Genomic DNA, 21751 nt, shown 5'->3' on the forward strand with positions numbered 1-21751 from the left:
AAGGAAGCTGCAAGCCACCGTATAGTATGGATGAACCTTGAGGACATTATGCTGATTGAAAGGACAAATATGCTGAATGAAAGGACAAAAGGACAAATATTGCATAAGACCATTCTTGTGAAAGCTTAAGAAGAAATATCCACGCTAAAAGGAAAAATAAAAATTCTTTATTGGTACCGGGGGGTGGAGTGGGCAGAGGGGGGGATTGGTAGAGCACAAGGTAGGGGATAGGCACATCATAGTTTGGGTGTTAGGGAGGGCAATACACAAGATGGGGCAGGGGGATGAATAACAAAGTAGATAGGGGAACACTGAGACAGGTGTGCATGGGCTAAATGGAACAGAGATAAATAGTGATGTATGCTCAACCTTGAAAAACCAGGGCTCTGTGATACAGGGATTGAGGCATAGTCTGAATGGGTAAAAGAGGGGAGATAATGTTAAGATGCTTGCCTGTCTTATGAATATTGGTTTACCTTGTCTACTATTGTAAAATAGACACTTGTGTGGGAGAGAAAGGAATATCTGGAAACATGATGACTGATAGTTTGTAAGCCAGTCATCAGCCTATAACTGGTTGGAATACTGGGTTCTAGAACTTGCCAAGTGAAATAGGCTTCTTGTGGAGCCTTTGTAGTATATAGGATCTTAGGTGGAATCCTGAGCCCCATTCAGAACCTTCTGAGGTGGGACATCCCCACTTGAAAGGACAAGCAAGCCAGCCTGAAACCGCTAGAGGAGCAGAAGATACTTCTTGAAAGAAAGACTAGCAGGAAAAACCCAAAACAAAAATGTCAGTCTGATTGGCTACAAGAATAAGCAAGTTGTTCACGAGGGAGCCATCAAGGCAAGCAATCAAGTCCCTTTTGGACAAACCCCCCTCAAGACTGAAACGCAAAGAGAACACAAGAGCAGGCATGTAAGATTGTTGGTGACCACATTGGTCTACTGGTGAGGGGAAGATGGGGAAAGTCAGAAATGAAGATATAGGCTGAGTGTGACCATGTTCCATAGACTCCCGTTGACCTGGAGATGAGAGAGAGAAGAGGAAGGGCTGGTTGGTCTGAAGTGTAGTGAGACCTGGGGACACCTGAGCCCATGGACAAGGACATAGCCATGGAGGTCTAGAGCTGAGAGTGAAGCATCCAGCTGATCTGAAGTGAAGGGAGATGCATTAGAATGCCCAAACTTGTAGATAGTACCCATTCAACCTAGTTTTGATGGCTTGATGATCAGAACTCGACTAGAGGGAGATAAAAAAAAACCTATTTTTGATAAAGGAAACAAGTGTAAATTGTTACAATTTGATGAACTTGACCTATACTTATGGATGTAGTAGTTCAAAATACCAACTAAGATGGAAGAAGTCTTCACATCAAGTATCAATCCTATCACCCTTGTATACAGTATTGATAGGGATGGGCAACTTAGACATTTGCTACCTAAAATGGGAGGGGGCTATAAAGGCATGAAGTGACTGGCTTACAAGTTTTCAAAAGGTAATTTAATTCCAGAGTGTGCAGGGGAAGGTAGAGTTCCCATTGAATAGTTTTCATCTTGTCTAGGTGGGTCTGTTAAAAGGAGATGGGAATAAGATTCTTATGATTCAATAGTGAGTAACTGTTATCATGACTAATTGTGACTGTGACAACTATAAAGGTAGAAGTTTTGTAACAAAAAGTGGGGGAAGGTAGTTGTTCTTACATTCCAGGAACAGGAACAGAGGATCCTAGGACCATTAAGGGAGAAGAGCATAAAATGGTACCCTATCCAGAGAAGCAGTGACTCCAGAGATGAAGGCAGAGATGAATGCCATGGAGGCAGAGCAGCTGAGGACGCCAGACTCATGGAAAGAGAAAGGCTGTGTGCTGGTGGCCAGGAGGCAGGGTTGCAGAGTATGCCCTTTGGTTGTTTAAATGATTATATATTCCTGAGTGTTTTTGTGTACATCCCCCCAAAACAAAAACAAAAACAAAAAATGCAGAGGTAATAGAAGCAAATACTGTTACACAGAGGAGACTGTAATCATAGCAATGAAACGATGAGTGTAAAATAGATATTCTCCCATGTAAACTATCACTCAATTCACAATAAAATTAAAAAAAAAAAAGAAAAAGAAAAAGATAGGCTCATTGTCAGATGACCATTGAGTAGTAGGGCGGGGCAGTCTTTGTAGCAGATGGAGTCTGCTACAAATGTTTTTGTAGCAGACATGTTTCACAATGTTTTTGTTGTTAAATGCAGATGACCACTGCGTAGTAGGGTGAGACAGTCTTTGTAGCAGATGGAGTCTGCTACAAATGTTTTTGTAGCAGACATGTTTCACAATGTTTTTGTTGTTAAATGCAGCCGAGTAGGTTCTGACCCATAGTGACCATGTATAGGGTTTCTGAGGTGTGGCTGTGGAGCTTGAACCCTTGAACCACCAACTTTACTGATCAAACTGACTTTCAGTCTAGCGCATTAACTCACAGCACTACAAATTAAGAGGAAGTCCATGAATTGAAATGCACGCCCTTTGTTCACAAACCAATAAAGCCAATCTTAATTCACTGTCCTCTTTCAGATGACGCCTACTCTGATTCAGGGTTCAAAGTCTATCCTAAGTTGCTGTGAAGAGTGAATGAATCCTATCACCTAGTCCCAAAGCACCTTGAAGCCCCTCAGACCTGACACCCCCTGGTGTAGATGTCAGACATCTTCTCATTGATTGGTAAGAAATATCATTACAAAGGAGAATTTACTCTAGGAATTTGCAAGGTAGTAAGATCTTATCTTTGGAATAATTTTCCATTGTAATCTTTGCCATCAGGCAGAAGAAATCCAATTAGAGGGAAAGGATTTGGTACCAAGTGGAATCATGTATAAAAGTCAGTACCTTTCCACTGTTTAAGAAGAAACTTCGAAGTCATGTTATCTTAGACGATTTTTGAGGCATGGAGGCAAAAATTTTCCTTTGTATTTACAGATCGATACACTGGTAGATGGACATACAAATCCCTGGATATGTATATGGGGTCTTTGTACCTAGATTGTATTAAACATATTTTTTTTTCAAAATAAAAAAATCCAAACTTATTGGACCTGTTGAGTGTAATAAGTCCCCAAGACTATGGCCATGAGCTATTCTTTATATTTTGATTTCAAATGATCACCTGAAGTACCTTTAAATTAAGTAACAGTTGAGTCCAAAGAATAAAGATTGTTACCCTTAAATGTTGCATTGCTTTTCAAAAAAGTTATAAATATATATATATAGTTGTTGTTAAGTGCCGTTGAGTTGATTCCAACCCATAGCGACCCTGTATAGGGTTTCCAAGGAGCATCTGGTGAGTATGTATGTATATATATATATATATATATCCTGGTGTGGTGCTGTGGGTTAATTGCTAGACTGCAAAGTCAGTTTGAACTACAAGGTTGGTGGTTCAAGCTCACCAGTCACTCCTTGGGAATCCTCTAGAGGGTTGCTATGGGTCGGAACCGACTCGACGGCACTTAACAACAACAACATGTATATATCTATATCGACGGCACTTAACAACAACAACATATATCTATATCTATATCACCATAGAATATGAACTCGACCTTAAGATTGGTTTGAACCACAAAGTTAGCAGTTCAAACTCACCAGCCACACAACAGAAACCTACATAGGGTTGTTATGAGTCGGAACTGACTTGACAGCACTTTACAACCACAACACATGAGACCAAAGGATCGACAGCTATTTTAAAGCACAAATGAGAAGGTTAGGGGGCATGGAGAAGAAGTATATGGAAATGAAGCAACCAGAACAGAAATCATGTGCACGTCGACGCAATGTGAAGAGCATAATCAACGTCACTGATTATGATGTCTGAAATTTAAAAAAGGAAAAGGTTTTGACATGTATATTTTTACCAAAAATAAAATTATTTTACTTAATTACAAAATGTTTTTGAATTAATTTACACTAAAAGGATTGGGGGTAAACGTACTGTTCCCCTTTCTTTCCAGAAAAGTTACTTATGAGAAGATTCCTGTCTTGTTTGTCCCTGGGCCTAATTGAAACGAATTCACTTTCGGGAAAATCCACAGCCCACAAGGCTAGCCAGGTTTTGCTTGGCCCTCAGAATGTGGGGTCAACATAGATGGGCAAACCCAGGCCTTGGCCTTTATCCGCAGCATGACTACCAGGAGCCATCACCAATGGCCTTCTTTTGCACATATGGAAATGTAGTCCTGTAATATGGAAACTTCCCTATGAGGCAAGTGTCAACTGCAGCGAAATTCTCTGCTACATTTCAACACTTTCTGCCCAAGTGCCAAATGTGGCCAGGGAAAGGCAGGGCATCCCTGCCTTGCATTACCTTTACTCTGTGAGTCTCCTCACCCAATCATTGGTTCATCCTGTGGTTGTGACTTAGGAACCAAGAGTCCACACTAGGCAATGAACAGTATTGGCAAAAGTGCTCAAACATTCTAGCCCTACAATTGTGGAAACACACTTCCCCATTTTGTTGTGTCAAAGTTCTAATCACCATAGAAGAAAATTGTTGTTGTTAAGTGCCATTGAGTGGGTTCCAACTCATAGTGACCCTGTATAGGGTTTCTGAGGAGCAGGTGGTGGGTTTGAATGGCTGACTTTGTGGTCTGCAGTCCACTGCTGATCCACAGTGCCACACGAAAAGAAACAGCAGTGAAAAATTCCAGTCCTTTCTAGTATTACATATTTTAATAAAACGTGTTAGGTAGCTGTAGTAGTAATGCTCCATACCTGTTAAAATGCCAATGTAATTCTTGAATCTGAACTAACTTCTCTACTGCTCACTCCCCATATAAAACACACATTTGTTGTTACTCAATGCTGTGGAGTCAGTTCCAACTCGTACTGACACTGTACAGGGTTTCTGAGAAGCAACTGGTGGGTTTGAACCACCGATCTTGCAGTTCAAACTGACATTGTGGTCCAGTGCTTATCCTACAGTGCCACACCAAGATTCCAGACACACATAAGCTATCCTGATATATATATAGTTGTTATGTATTGTCTAATCGATTCCAAACTATAGCGACCCTGTATAGGGTTTCCAAGTAGCAGCTGGTGAGCTTGAACCGCCAACCTTGAAGTTCAAATAGCTTTGCAGTCTGGCGCATTAACCCACAATGCCACACCAGTCCTCATACATACACACACACATATATATATTAATGAGTAAGAAGCAATTAAGTGAATGGTAGGAAAAATAAACTTTTATTTCCCCTAAAAACATAAGACAGCAAAAATTGCCTGGAAGACTGTTCTCTGACTCTCCATAGCTCGTGCATTTTCTCATACTGCTGTTTCTTTCTGGCCTCTCAATTCCATAACTCTTCTCTTTTACATGGCTTTAAAATTGGTTTTATTTTATAGCTTTTCCTTTTGGAAAGCTATAAATAGTCTTGAATGTCAATTATAAACACGAGATGGTGTTTGTCCATGGCGAGTCATTCTCATTGACTCAACACAGGGAACAGTCAGGCATGGAAGCGAGGCCAAACACCCATGCCACGCAGGCATGCGCTAAGACAACATGTGATCTCCAAACGTCTTACATGAGAAACACTTGAGAACAATCTTTGTCATCACACATGTGGATACCTTTGTTCAAAAATTGTTCTTGATTGGGAGAAAGAAAAACACTGTAATTGGTGGACGTTTATATATGAAGACCTGACATGAGAACTCTTAAATCTTGGTGTAAAGAGGGGCCATATGTGTGTCAACATCACACAACAATGACTCTTCCCACAGAAGGTCCACTGCCACCCCTCGAGACCTGAGTACAGAACCTGGCCATAGGGTGGGTGTTCTACAAGTAATTATTGAATAAATGAGAGGTGTGCCCATTCAAAAGGGATAGAGCAATTACTGTTTGATCAGGTTCTTTAAGGACAAAGCACGGAAGGCATTCTGGTTGGTTCTTGGTGGGGAACCTCAGTCTGGGCGTGACCTCACTTCCTGTGGGCACCAGTCATCTTTCTAGTGCTGTGGCGTAGGACAGAATAAAGGTAATAATATCAAAGCAACAACTGAATGAACGCCGTGAAAGTGTCATTCCAAGAACTATCAAATTACCAAGCTCAGCTAACTCATTTTGAAGCCCATCCAGCCAATAAAGCAGTAAGACAGGCAATGAAATTGCATCCCTTTTGCAGAAGAGTAGCTCATTTTTTCTAAGTTGGGAGGGAACAGACTGGAAGATACTAGACCACAGTCTATTATGCAGGAGCTGGTTCTCCTGCCCCTCCCAGAAACAGGAGGGGGAATCTTGTGCTTTTCGCTCTCTGAGGGTGAATGCTACCCCAGTGAGTTGAGTCTGGAGTCTCGGCTCAATTACTTAGGCAAAAGCACCCAGAGGAGTTCAGGCAGGGGTCAGGACTTCATACAACTGAGAAAACTCCCCTCTGCTTGGCATCTCATTTTATCTTTTTGGTATGGCATTTGTCTTTGATATCCTCCTTTCAGGAAGATAAGACCTTCCTCCTCTCCCCATTCTGGGAAGAGATGAAAGGTACCCTTCTTTCTAACTAGACAGGATCAGCACATGCACACAGCTGCATTTGGAATCACCTAGTCATTCGACTGGAGTCCTGGTGTGGTGCTGTGGGTTCATGTGAGGTGGGTTTGAACCCTAAGATTGGTGGTTCAAACCCACCAGTTGCTCCTGGGAAACTCTATGCAGGGTCACTATGAGTTGGAACCGACTCGATGGCACACAACAACACAACAGTCATGCTAATGCCTGGGGGCTTCATATGATGTCCATGGTGGGTCTCAACAGAATACACCGTTTTCCTTCAGCCTGAGATAAATGACCTTCCCCAACCTCAGAAGCCAATTAACACCAGGATTCTGCCCCCCTCCACTCCCAGCAGCCCATCCCGTACTCCCCTGAGACCCAGGCTATTTGCTGCCTGGGACCTCCTCCCTCCACTGTGAGCTACTAGCAGACAGTTAACTTTTCATTCTTATACCTTGTGCTTAAATGCAATCCCACTGAATCAATGTTTACTGAAGAATGCACTTGATTGTGGACATTTGCCAGCATCTCTGTGGCTGTGCCCTCCGGTAGGTCGGGCCACTATTGTAGGTGGGTATTTAATGAAAACATGGTAGGTACGCAGTTGGTGGCTCAGTCATGTATGAATGAACACTATACGGATATTTTTAATAAATAGAATCCATATTTAAATGGATCTGTGTTCACAGACCCCTACCATGAAGACTTTCCAAAGCAGCTTTATACTTTAAAAGGAAGATGTGATGTCTGACACCCACTCAGAAGGACAGACCTTTAAAGGGAGATGAAGCTAAAGTGTGCTTATCTTTCTCTGAAGCTTTGTTAATCTTTGTGCCTGAGGAGATGGACGAAAGCCAAGAAACTAAGCCACAGGCTGAGGGGGTGGAGGGAAGGCAGCCACACCAAGGACGACTCCAAAGGCTGTTTGTCCTTCCATGGGAGATGGAACACTGCACATCCCAAACCCACCTACCTACCTCCTGTGCACAAAGAAGACTTAGTTAGGGAAACGCGAAATGGGGAAAAGGGAGGGCATTACTATGGATGATGTGGGCTCTGCTGGTGCCCAAACCAAACACCAACAGATTAGTGCTCTACCTTCCTTAATGGGCTACAGACCTGCCAAGCATGGGCATGGTTCTACCTCCTGCCTGCCACCGAATGCGCATGTGTATCAGTTCTAGTTATTGCCACTCAGCATAACTTTAGATTTAAATAAAAGGTTCTAATGCACAATTAAAAAAAAAAAAAATCAACAATAGTCATTCCTTGCCAACTGTAGAGGTTTCATTCTAAACTGCCCTTGTTGGCAAAGCTGCAAAAAACAAGATTCAAGTCTCCTGGGAAACTGGGGTTGGGGTACAAACAGAGAAAAACACAGCGTCAAATATGGCCAAACAAGAGGCCGAAATGACCAAAGCAGCGCTGTCCAATAGAACTTTGTGTGATGGTGGAAGGGGTCCAGCTCTGCACTGTTCAATACGTTAGCCACTAGTCCTGGCATCAGAGTCCTGGTGTGGCACTGTGGGTTAAAGCACTGGGAAGGAAGGTCAGTTTGAACTGCAAAGTCGGCGGTTCAAACCCACCAGTCACTCCTCGGAAACTTTAGACAGGCTGGCCAGGCCTCGGAATGGACTCGACCGCACTTAACAACAACAGTAGCAGTTCTGGGATCCTAACAGTAGGATAAGCACTTGCCTGCTAACTGCAATGTTAGCTGTGCAAACTCACCAGCTGCTCTGAGAGAGAAAGATGAAACTGCTCTTGTAAAGATTTACTGTCTCAGAAAGACCACAAAGGGTCACTGTGAATTCGAGTAGACCCGAGTGGCAGTGTTTTTTGTTGGTTAGCCCCAAGTGATCTCTGAGTACTTGAAATGTGGCTTGTGAGATAAGGCTGAGGAACTCGATTTCTAATTTTTAAAAAATTTGCATTAATTTTCATTTAAAAGACTACAGTGGTCTCCCATGTACACAACCACTCAATTCACAATAAAAACTTAGAAACAATATTACTACTACTACTACCCTGTACAGGGTCGCTATGGGTCGGAACCGACTCGACGGCACTTAACAACAACAACAACAACTACAGTGGCCACTGATTCCTGTTCTGGACGGCTCAGCTGGCGAGGGCACATCTCCCAAGTGACTGGCTCCAGGAACACCGTCTTCAGGTCACTCCAGAAGCTGAGGAAAACACATTCTCCCACCAGCTTCATGGTCTGTGCAGAGCACCTGCCTTTTAAACCTTGAAACCAGCCCTTTGTGCCTCTACAGCTTAATGCTTTGGCCCTTGCATATGCGTCTGGTTTTGTTTTCCCAACATCTTGCAGAATGTTTGTACAACAGGCTATCCTTCCCCCAAGGTATCGAGAAGGAAAGTGTCCTGTAGAGCAGGCATCCCATCATCACGGAGCAGTAGCATGCCCGTATTTCTTCTCTCTGTCGTATGCCTTAGCCATGTTCTGTACTCATGTTGGGTGGCACTGAACTGAGCTTTATGGAAAGACTGGAAAGGCCAAGGACTTGGGTATTCAAAAAGAAAGAGAACTGAGTTATCTCAAAAGCACACTTGGCAGAGACATGGCGCATTGTGGAGAGGATCGCCAAGTCTGATTTGTCATCACCTACTCACTTTGTGGTCCCATCTGGAATACCAGTTGAGCTTCCCTCCTTCCATGCCCCTGGAAGCTGCTCCAATATCCACTCCCCTGTGCTCATGGAGGCGGATGGCTGCCCACTCACAAGGGGGACAGGAACAACACTGAGGGCTTGGAGGTGCTCACCCAGATTCAGAGAGCTGCCTGCCTTACATCCCCTCACTAAGGATCAAGCACAGATGCACCACTGGACATCGTACGTTGGTATCCCCCAGGACAGGAGATCAGAAGCCCATCTCCTGCCTTTAGACAAAGCAGCATGGGGTCATGAAGGATGGTTCACGCAGAAAGATGAAGAAGGCCCAGAAATGACATTGGGCAATCCCTCTTCAAGGACAGCACTGGATTTGTTCACCTGGGGCCAGAGGAGGACATCAGCTCCTCTGGGGGTCTCAGTAGGCAGGGAACAGCTGAGCTCCCAGAAAACACAGCTTCCTGCACATGATGTCAAAGACATGCAGATGCTACCACACTTGCCCTGACAGGACATGTGACACAGATGAAGAGATTCAGTGGAAGGGTTACTGCCACCTTCTCTTGGTGCACATCAGAGGACAGGGACATGGAGCTGACAGGAATCAGGAGCTTGCTGGGGCCGAGGAACTTCTGGCCCTCACATGGACTCTGGGCTGGTCACTGAGGGCCAACTACCCAGTTCTTGGAGTGGAAATTAAAATTTAACACACAATTTGTGCTAAAGTGTCTCTCACTGCCTTCCAGCAATCATAAAGCGATGCATTTTTCAGTAGGCGATGCAGGCAGCATACATGATCACCGCATGTTGAGCAAAGGCCTGTTAGGTATGGGTTTGGTGTTGGCCATACAGCCTGGCCTTATCAGCCAGTAGGTACTCACCAGAGCCCTGGGTGTGGTTGAAGTCCCCCTTCACCACTCGGCAGGTCTTCCCATCCCCATTGCAGACCCCACACCGGTCTTCTTTGGCAGCTGACCCAATGATACCGTCACAGCCAATCTTCTAAACAATGAACAGACCAGAGGGCTGATTATTTGGTGCTTCCAAATGAAGGGAATTTTCAAAGAACGCCCAGAAATGGGGGGGGGGGGGGCACCTCTCCCTGTGGCATGCAAGCCCAACACTGGAGGACCTTGGAAATATTCCAATTTCTTTATAAATCAGATGATAAAAATTTAATATGATCCAGCCTGGACTAAATTGGTCTTTATACCAATGTGGTCATAAAATATATTTAATGTTTAGAGTCCACGACAGCCCATGAAAGTCACATTGTACTTGATCCCGGGTCCAGCTGGCAGAGCTTTGGAGGTCGAGGACCCCAGGGTAGAGACAGTGTGGCCACAATTTCATACAATTCATATGCCCTTCAGAGTGTGTGGGTCACTTGTCTCTTAGCTGGGACAACCAACAGTATGGGAACATATAGCAGAAGCCAATGTGACTTCTCTTACTACATTGGAAAGCCCACACCGGCGGGTCTGGCTTGGAGCCCCCACCCCATTCCTCAGTTAGGTAGACTGATGCCAAGTACAGCTCCTTGGTGATGCTGGGAAACACAGCCCAATTCAATTCACCAGAAGTGGGAATAGGTTTTGAATGCCTCTGTCTTTTCTTTAAAACATATACAAACACAGAAAAATGTTATATTCTGGAAAATAACATGTGCTGCAGAATAATTACTGGACTGTTAAGTGCAGTTAACAGCAGTTCAAATCCACCAGCTGCTCCTTGGAAACCCTATACACGGGTCAGAACTGACTTGATGGCACTTAACATGCTTATGTAAGACGCCCTGGAAGTACTATGGGTGACAGACACACTGGACTGCTAATTGCAAGGTTGGTGGTTCAAACCCACAGCTACTCTGTGTGAGAACAATGAGGTTGTCTCCGGTGAAGATTTACAGTATGGAAAAGTCTGTCCTAAAGGGTCATTACGAGTCAGAATTCACTCAATGGCTTGGTTTTAGTAGGGCTGGGGTTGTTGTTGTTGTTGTTAAGTACCGTGGAGTCGGTTCGGACTCATAGTGACCCTGCACAGGGTTTCTGAGGCTGCAAATCTTTAGGGCTTGAGAATTTGCATTTCTAAGAAGTTCCAGGGAGTCCTGGTGTGGCACTGTGGGTTAATGCATTGGACTGTGAAGTTGGCTTGAACTGCAAGGTCAGTGATTCAAGTTCACCAGCTGCTTCTCAGAGAAACCCTCTACAGGGTCGCTATGGGTCGGAACCAACTTGACGGTACTTATCAACAACAACAAAAGAGTTCCCAGGTGACGGTGCTGATGCTGGTCTGGGGCCCACTATGAGAACCACTGCGCTGAGGCATGCTAGATGACGGAAAAGATGTGTGATCTTTAGACTTAATGTTCCAAAATCTCACTCTTGGATCATTTCTTTGAAAATGCACTGAAGGGAAATCAGTATTGTGTATACAAAAATGATAGCGTAACTGGAAATATTCCTATAAAGACCTGAAGATATGGTAAGAGTTGATGGAGCATGTTTAGTCCAAAAATGATCATTATGTGAAAAAAAGGAGCTCGAATGCATTCTAAGCCTTTGTAAACAAAGGCAAAGGGCAAGCTTGGGCTCTAGTGGCCAGAGGCCAGGCAGGGAGTGACTGGAGAAGAGTGGACTGGAGAAGAGTGTTTAGGTGGCACATCAGGAAACTGTCACTGTCAGCTGACTGCGCTCTTTTCTAGAACAGTCCAGCAAATATAGATGTGGAGGTCAAGTGCCTGGGCTGGGCAGTCTTGAAGCAGAAGGGGACAGCAGGTGACCTAGCATCCTACCTGCCACAGGGCCACCTGGATTCTTGGCTTAGTCATTGGGAAGCTGTTCAGCAGAAAACTATAGAGCCGTTGCTACGACTCATGATACAGAGTAGAAGTCACCAGGCCTCTGAGTGGACCACACCATTTTAGTAGTAGCTGAGTCTGTTAGCTCTACCACCCAGGGACCCCCTGGGAAACAATAGAGGCTAAGAGCACAGGGTGATTCGAGATTTTGCTCTCCAGCATGCTCAGCAAATGCTCCAGGACAGGATCTGAGGAGCCAGGGCATGCTGAGCTTGTGGCCTTTTGTGTTTTAGTCCAGAGCTGCAATGTAACTGTCGTCTGATACCACCAGAGCTGGCCCAAGAATAGCTCTCTCCCACAGAACCTTGATAGGCCCCACTCGGCTGCCCCATCTCTCCCAAGCCCTCTCAATTCTAGGCTTCCTATTACATGTGAACTACAAAAGGAGCTCTGGTAGCGTAGTGGTTACGAATTGGGCTGTGAACTGCAAAGTCAGCAGTTCGAAACTACCAGCTGTTCCGCAGGAGAAAGATGAGGCTTTTTGCTCCCATAAAGATTTACAGCCTCGGGAACCCTGTACAGGGTCGCTATGAGTCGGAACTGACTCCACGGCACATAACCACCACCACCACGATGGTTTTAAGTAAATATCCCAATGATGGCTCCCTCCACCCCGCACCCTTGAAATAAATCAGGTTAGACTCAGCAGGCGAAGCTAGAAGCAACCCCTGGCCTTCTGGGTGCCAGCCCGGGTTGACTTAGCCTCTCCTTCAATTGTCCTAGCACACTTTCCTGAGCAGATAAAGTCTGTTCCAGGGGAGTACTGCCTTTGTAAGGCACCACAGTGCTGAAAGCAGAGAATCTAAAAGAATGCCAGGAACACTGCCTGGAGGAGAGGAAAGGTGAAGGGGGATCCATACTAGAATTTGAAATCACCCCAGCAGATCTGGCTGATCTGGCATGGGAAGGAAAGGTATGCATCTGAAACGTTCAATTCCAGGCAAGGGGTCAGGCATGGTCTCCCTGGCACCACTGACCCTTGGTGAGGGGCTGTCAGGAAAGTAAGATAAGGGATTCACTTGGAGGAGGATTCTGTACATCCCACCTAGGTCAGTGGACCCTTTTTCTTCCAAAGAACAAGCTTCATGGGAAAGAGAATAGAGACAAGGAAGAATATGGCATAAATGAGAGCTCTGGGAAGGCCCCACACAGCCAGACAAGCACCAGCCTCAGTGTGGTGACCCAACATGAGAAGCCAGCTTCGAGGGGTTTCTGCAATTCTCCCCCATCATTGCTACAACGTAGTGTAAGAAACACTTCACAACTTTGCTGAGCACCAGTTTCCAAATCAAAGTTCAAGTAGATGCAACATTTGCAGTTTTTTGTTTGTTTTTGCAGGGACCAGGCCAAAGTCAGGAGGGTCCAGCAAGGCCCTGACATCCCTCATGGACGTTCTGCTACCTGATGACATGTGAGAACACTGGGCTTCAAGGAGCTAGCCTTAGCTTCATCTCCATATTCTTTATAACAGGCGCTGTCCTCGTCAGCATTTTCTGTCTCTTGATAAAGTCCTAGGGAGGATCTGAAGTGCTTGTGATTCTGGAACACACCATATCATCATCATCATCATCATCATCATTTTGGGTGCTGTGATTGGTATTGGAGCCAAAATCCATTTCCACAATGGTAGAGAAGTTTGGCTATTGACTTTTAGACTTTGTTTGCTCTGTATGATACTTCAGATACTACAGAAAATTTCCCCCCTTTAACCTCACTCATCACACAAACAAGTAACAGAAGGCTGACAGAAGATCCCTCCCGGGGCCAAAGCACAAGATTACCTGGCCAGTGGCAGGTAAGGACGGTAGCACACCTGGACTTCAGCAGGGACAGCTGCTGAAATCATGGGTCCGGGGTATGGGGGTGGGGCCCGATCATTTGCATTTCCAACAAGGTCCCAGGTGATGCTGGCATAGAGGGTCCAGGACACACCTGGAAACCCCACACTAGCAGGGAGCTTGGAGATATGAGTGCTGCCCCGTCAGGTCCCCAGCCCACTGCAGCCTGAGAGAGCAGACCTGCCTCAGGGCCCTCCACCTTCTGTCACCCCTGAAACAGGACAGTCCTGGGTCCAGGATTCCTGGAGGGATGTGGAACAGGCTGACACGGAAGCAATGATGACAGTGACTGGAAGCAGAGCCCTTGAGATGTCACTTCCTGAAGGATGCAGTGCTCACAGGATTCACCACGTTTGCTGAGTAGGAGCTTTAGAAAACCACACCTTCAATGAGGGCCTTTCGGTCAACCAGACACTGATGAATTGTTCTTCATTCTTTGTCTAAACCTAAGTACTGGGGTTAAACCCCCTCCCACCCAGAAGGCTAAAGGAGTTCTAGTAGTGTAGTGGTTTCAAGTTAGGCTGCGAACTTCAAGGACAGCAGTTCAAACCTACCAGCGGTTCCCCAGGAGAAAGATGAGGCTTTCTGCTCCCATACAGATTTACAGCCTCGGACACCCTGTACAAGGTCACTGTGAATTGGAGTCCACTCCACAGCACATAACCACCACAACTCTGGTACTGCTGTGGTTACGAATCGAGATGCGAACTGCAAGGTCAACAGTTCGAAACTACCAGCTGCTCCACGGTAGAAAGATGAGGCTTTCTGCTCCCATACAGATTTACAGCCTCGGAAACCCTGTTCAGGGTCGCTATGGGTCGGAATAGACTCAATGGCACTTAACAACAACAACAACCACTACCCAGGAGGCTAAAACCCAGACCCTGGGGCCAAGAGCCGTGCTAAACCGTCAAAGGTTGAGTGGAGTAGGAAACTGCCCTGTGATTCCCTCCTCCTCGTCTACCCAGCATTTTGTTTAAAGAAAATAGACTTTGTTTGCCAGAAATTCACTTCCAAGAACAAGCATATGCTCAAAGCTGACTTCACACTGCAGCTAACTGGCCTCACGACTAGGGCCATGTCACCCTAGCAAGGTGGCAGCCAGCTTCTGCTCCAAATGGTTTTCTCTAGATCGGGGGTCACCAGGCATCTGCCTGATCATAATTAGATTCACGTATGAGCTTGAAAGGTGAGACTATTCATCTCAGTCAAAGAAGGTTTGCTGTAAAAATGACATCTGTTCTGCTCTGGGAACACTGGCTCCTAACTCCTGTCCTTGTGTATGTGGCTTCCAGTAGGACAGGTGGTTCTCTTCCTTCACTGGGCTGGGGAGGACCATCTTGAGCAGAGAGTTGTTCATAGAGAGCTATCCTCTGTCCCTTTCCCTTTTCCAGAATCCCTTCGCCCTCAAAAAAAGAGAAGGGCATGATGGTGAAATTAGTAAAGATCGCATCCTTCCTCGGTCCCTCTTGGTGGGGATATGTACAGCCAGGTTCAGAAGGATCAACTGTAAGTGGGATCTTCATGGGGGCTCCTCACTACACTGCCACCCAGGCGGCCTTCTCAGCTCTGCAGGGATGCCCACAGAATCGCCCTTGAAATTCATTCTCTGGAACACTCAGCTGCTATGCTGTTTCAGGCTCCATCTCTTCTGCAGGCTGGACATACAACAGAAATGCCCATGTCGGAACAGCAGAAAATTGGAGAACCAAAGGGCAGCAGCCCAACAAATCTGCTAACGAGGCCATTTTTCTTCCTTTGCTACATAGTCAATGCAAGCAACATAGAATGTTCTTGGCAAGGTCTGGGATTTTTTTCCAAATGGAAGCTACAATAGGATACTATTCAAACCATTAATTCTAACTGCTAAAGGAGCTTTAAAAGTTGTATTTATGAGGGTTGGAGTTCCAAGAGTACAAGACGACCAAACCCAACGAAACTCCAAACAGTAAACTCTCTAAAATCTTTCCACATTATCCTAGTGATCTTGGCAGATGCATTTCTACAAACACTTGGAATTCCCTGTTAGCCATTTCTGAGCTTTCAAGCAAACCCAGGAGTTGCTGGTCAGCAGACAGGGCCCTGTCTAGCTGATTGAATCACGGGGTGTGGGACACCCACGAAACAATACTGCTTTGGAGTGCAGTGTGTAGGGCCGATGGTGAGACCGCGGGACTTTGTGCTAAAGATGTCGTTCTTGTGGCTCTGTGGACAACAGAACAAATGTTGTCTATTGCTGTGGCATCTTCATGAGTGCCGGTACACTTGAGTCGATTAATGTGACCATTGTGTGGTTTGAGTGCGCTACAACCTAGGGAACTCATCTTCCAGCACTGTATCACACATGTTCTGCTGTGGTCCACGGGGCCTCCGCTGGGTATTCTTTGGAAGTAGATGGCCAAGCCTCTCTTCCTGAAGTTCTGCTAAAACCGGTCCACCCTGGTGAAGAACTGGTGGGATAGCTTGCAGCAACACCCAGGCCACCACAGTAAAACAGGCTGACAGATGGCTTTTTCTGTTGCTGGTGATACAATTTCAACTCATGGTGACCCCATGTGTACCAGAGTAGACTTTCCTCTGAGGCACTTCTGGGCAAACACAAATGTTCACTCTTTCAGTTAGCAGCCAAATGTGTTAACCATTTTAACCCCTCAGTGACTCCACCCATACCCCACCACAGTCTATTCCCAATAAGCACAATCGCTTCATCCCTCTGCTTGAATTCCTCCAGACTCCTACCAGACCACGTGCGTCCCAACTGTTGGCTCTTGTACCCCACAGCACGTCTAGCCCTAGAACATACCATCTTCCTGGAGCACTCAGCCTGTCTTGCCACGCCTGGCTCCTTCTGATTCCCTCAGGGGAAGCAGCCTCAGCCCTCAGCTCTACCCACTCATGCCAGGCCCGGCCGTCTCTCCATGACATGCACCAGCCCCTTAAGTATCATGTGCGCTTGACTACATGCTTCTGTCTCTGCTAGAGGAAGGCGGGGACCGCTCAGTCCTGTCTACGACTGAGCACCCAGCATTCATTAGGGTGCTAACCGTGAGGAGTATGCTCAGTAAACACTTGATGAGCGAATCTATCAAATCCACTCTGTGCGCTTTCTGCTGTCTAACCAAATCTCTCATGGGCTCTTCACCGCGCCTTCACCTCTAGGTGCTAGGATTTTGCATGAGTCTGTTTGTCAGGCTAGTCTTTGCATCTCCCTCCCTCCCCTACCCCACCTGACACACATACCTATAGTAGGTGTTCAACAAATAGCATCAAAATGATTACCTCTTACCCAGCTAGGCCCTGATAACACCGGGAGAGAGACTTTGCTTTTCAAAAGGCGTTCTCTACTCACCCGTTGGTGTCCTCTGTTGACAGTGACCCCCCCTTGGCTAGTTTAATGTCCTCCTATGTGAACCGGTACTTTCTTACACAGTTCTTGATGGTTTTGATTTTTGTTTTTTCTGGGTGGGGAAAGAGGCACTCGCTTTCTTCAACTTTACAGCTCTCTTCCAACCACTTCAGACTTTGATCTCTTCTGTTGGAGGGAGCCTCTGACTTCTTGCTCTAATTTTCACTGAATTGGGGGCAGGGGCTGGCCCAGGATTTACTGGAACCCTGGGCCAACTCTCCCAATTGCTTCAGCACTTATCTTTCTTCAAGATTTCATCGCTTTCTTACTAAGCTTCATGTCGTTTCTTCAGAACAGATGCATAGAGAACACACTTTTGGAGTTCTTTTGTGCCCCAAGTGTATGGTTGAGAATTTGGCTGTACTATTGATGCTTTTGAGTTATGGTGTTGGAGGAGAATACTGAAAGTGCCATGGGCTGCCAGAAGAACCAATAGATCTGTTTTGGAAGAAGTGCAGCCAGAGTGCTCCTTAGAGGCCAAGATGGTCAAACTTCATCTCTCATACTTCAGACATATTGTCAGGAGGGACCAGTCGCTGGAGAAGGATATCATGTTTGGTAAGGTGGAGGGGTCAGAGAAAAAGAGGAAGACCCCCAACGAGCTGGATTGGCCAAGTGGCAGCATCAATGGGCTCAAGCATGGCAACAGTAGTGAGGTTGGCCCAGGATCGGGCAGTGTTTCGTTCTGCTGTGCATAAGGTCACTATGGGTCAGTACCAACTCGACGGCATCTAACAACAACAACGACAACACAGAATTCTCAAGTTATCTCCGTTGTTCTCCAGGTCAGTTTTTCTTGGTCTTTTTCATCCATGTGGCTGGCTTACTTCAAATGGCTGGCAATCTAGGGTTGACCACTGCTATTTAAGAATAGGAGCAGAGAAGCTGACCATGGGAAAGCTGTTTGAGGTGAGGTGGGTGACTTGGTGTGGCAGACTTTGATTCAGGGCAAGGGGTAAAAAACTGGCGGCCACTCTCAATTCCAGAAGAACACTGAGGCCATACTACCTGCTCCCATCCATGTTCCTGGAACAAGTTATCATACGACATTGAAAAGAGCCTTCTAACTTTCTGCCTTCAGGCTCTGGGCACAGGCTAGGGGGCCATACTCCATACTGGATCTGCCTCTGACTTACTTCACTGTGTTTAGCTAGCTCCTCACTTCCACCCTACATTCCATTTGTCTGTTCTAGTTCTGACCTCCTCTGCTTCAATCCCTCAGTGACACCACCAAACCAAAAGCTTCTATGGGGGTTTCATCAGCTACATGGTTGCAGGGAATCATTTCAGGGTTTTCAGCATCACGATCAAGAAAAGTGCAACATCAGCAGACATCCACTTCAGAGATGTCAGTTACAGGGCCATGAAATGGGGAAAAGTGGTGATCAAGCAGGGCTTGGTTGACATACAGGCCCAAACATCAATATCTGGTATGTTTTCCTGCATGTTTATCACTTCTTCTTCAGCAAGGGGTATCCTGCGGAAAGCAGTACAATTCTTATCTTCCATGAGTGAGACCCAGGCTTGGTTCTCGGCCAACGCACTTTAGGCACAACCATTCCATTAGTCAGTGAAGGCTTGTGTGTTGCTATGATTCTCAGGGTTTCAGCGGTGCTTCCAGACTAAAATGGATTAGGAAGAGTACTTCCTAATGGATTAGGTGATGTACTTCCTAAACTCAGCCAATGGAAATGCCATGGAGGACAATGGCCTGAGCTCCAACCAATCTAGGGGACAAGCAGTGTTTCATGCCTCTGTGTAGGCACCGTCTTGAATTAGAGGCCGACTCATTGGTAGGTGATAGATAGCAAGAGTAACCTTAGGGACAAAGGTGAATCTCAGAATTCTCCTGAATCCCTACCAGATCTTGCCACATAAAATAGGAAGTCATTAAATAACTTGACAGTAGAAACAGTCTGTTAGAATGGGCCCCATTTCCATATCCACTGGCATTCTAAGAACAGGAACTACACGGATCCAATCACTCATTTTCTTTGTTACATTAATAGGCCATCAAAGGCTCTCACAGATTCATCAGGCATATTCTTGCATTGAAGACACTTGCAGGCTTGAATGCATTTCTGTTTGGTGTTCATCAAACTCAAGATATGTAATCAAGTGACAGTTCATGGACAAATGACCCACGTCAAATGACACTGGTTACTAGTGTGTATTAGTGGAAAAGGTATTAAACAAAACCAGGTATATGCGGATCTGTCCACAGTCAAACAGGAGAACGGTAAGTCATCAAGACTCACCCACTGCATGTCAGTAGTTCCAGATAAAAGTAATGTGGACTAAAGGGTTATCAACTTGATTTCTTTGCTCCTAGATGCCAACAGTAGGAATCATTAATGCTGGTGGGGCTTCTGATTTATAGGGCTAGCTGAAATATTACAGCATTTCTGCTGCTTCTTCTCTCTCCCACTTTTATGAGCATTATTAAGTTTAATTTCAGCATGTTAAGTAATTTGTGACTCATTGGATTAAACTTAACTCATTCCTTATACAAACAAAGTAAAATGGTGACTCCATGGTTTTGGTTCTGGTTTGAATTAGCCTGTTGTTTGGAGCTTAGTGGAACTGATTCAAAAATGTCATTTTGGAAGCTTCCATTCTTCCATCTCTACTAAGTAGTCACTGTGTACCTCGCGATTCCCAGAATTCCTTCTGCTATCCCAACACAGACAAATTTATAGCTAAGGGGAATATGCTCTCAAGTCGTGACAATATTTCTGCAAGTGCTGCCTTACATAAAATGTGGGTATTTACATTTTAGTCCTTTAACATTATACAATTAGATCAACAAGTAGATGGATATAAACATATACTCCTGTTTTTGTTGTTGTTGTTGTTGTTAGTATATTATTATTCTCTTTAACCACATTTCTTTGTCTTACTTATTCACAAGTAATACAAGAATCCAGAACACTCCATTTGGGAATTCCTAAAATCAGAAGTATTTTATTTGCATTTAATTTGTTGTGACCTTATTGAAGTACTACTGATGTGGCACTATGGGTTAATGCACCAGACTGCAAGGTTGGTTTGAACTGCAAGGTAGGTGCTTTAAGTTCACCAGCTGCTTCTCGGAAACTGTATGTATACAGGGTCACTATGAATCCAAACTGACAACAAATTCTGCTTCAGTATTCGTTGCCAACACCATAATTCATATGCACCAATTCTTCTTTGTTCTTCCTTATGCACTTTCCAACTTTCACATACATATGAAAAGATTGAAAATACCATGACTTGGGTCAGATTCCCCTTAGTACTCAAAGTGACATCTTTGTCTTTTAACACTTTCAGGAGGTCTTTTGCAGCAGATTTACCCAGTGAAATGTATTATTTGATTTCTTGACTGCTGCTTTCATGGGTGTTGATTGTGGATACAAGTAAAATGGAATCCTTGACTTGTCGTCCTTTCTTTCACTTAGCATAACGTTGTTTATCGGCCCAGTTGTGAGAATTTCCATGTTACATTGAGGTGTAATACATACTGAAGGCTGTAGTCTCTGAGCTTCATCAGAAAGCACTTTAAGTCCTCTTCCCTTTCAGTAAGCAAGGTTGTGTCATCTACATATCATAGACTGTGTTAATGAGTCTTAATCCAATCCTAATGCCACATTATTCTTCACAGAACCCAGCTTCTCTGATTATTTGCTCAGCATACAGAGTCCACAAGTAATACTGAATAGACCACGGACTTGCAAAAGAATAAACAAATGTGTCTTGGAAGAAATACAGCAGAATTTTCCTTAGGAGGGAGGATGGTGACTTTGTCTTAAGTATTTTGGATATATTATGTCGAGGGAAGGTCCCTGGAGAAGGACATGGTGCTTGGTAAAGCAGAGTGTCAGCAAAACAGAATAAGACCCTCATTGAGACAGACTCACAGAATGGCTGCCACAGTGGGCTCAAACCTAGGAACAACTGTGAGGACGGAGCACAACCACGTAATGCTTCCTCCTGCTGTATACAGGGCTGCTGTGAAGCAAAACCAACTCAACATCACCAAATACCACCACCACCAATTCTGACTAATGAAGACCTGGATGGTACAAATGTTTGTACTTGGCTACTAACTGAAACTTTGGTGGTTTGAATTCATATAACAGAGCCATGGAATAAAAGGGTAAAAGCTTGGCAACCTGCATTCCAAAATTACTATTACTGAAAACCCTATGGAATGCAGTTGTATTCTGACACACACAGGGTCACCAGGGGTTGGAGTCAACTCCGCAGCAAAAGGGACTGTTGGTTTCACCACCTTTCTGGTTAGTCTATGGTAGCTTGGATGTTGCCGTGAAGCTGGAAGGTATGCCGCCAGTATTTCAAATACCAGCAGGGTCAGCGATCCTGGGCAGATTTCGGAAGATTTTCCAAATGAAGACAGACTGGGAAGAATGTCCTGGCAATCTGGTTCCAAACTGAGTAAGTGAAAGGGTTCTGGATCACCA

General features: G+C 45.1%; 1 protein-coding gene across 1 annotated transcript in view; it reads right to left on the minus strand.

Annotated features, from left to right (window-relative positions):
* Positions 1–21751, minus strand: part of ADAMTS17 (ADAM metallopeptidase with thrombospondin type 1 motif, 17) — a 744430-nt gene that overhangs the window by 209051 nt on the left and 513628 nt on the right. The window contains exon 15 of the mRNA XM_006872136.1: positions 10066–10186. Coding sequence (XP_006872198.1) covers positions 10066–10186 — 121 coding nt within the window. The remainder of the gene's footprint in view (positions 1–10065; positions 10187–21751) is intronic.

Source organism: Chrysochloris asiatica, unplaced genomic scaffold (genome assembly GCF_000296735.1).
Source record: "Chrysochloris asiatica unplaced genomic scaffold, ChrAsi1.0 scaffold00184, whole genome shotgun sequence".
NCBI classification, from domain to species: domain Eukaryota; kingdom Metazoa; phylum Chordata; class Mammalia; order Afrosoricida; family Chrysochloridae; genus Chrysochloris; species Chrysochloris asiatica.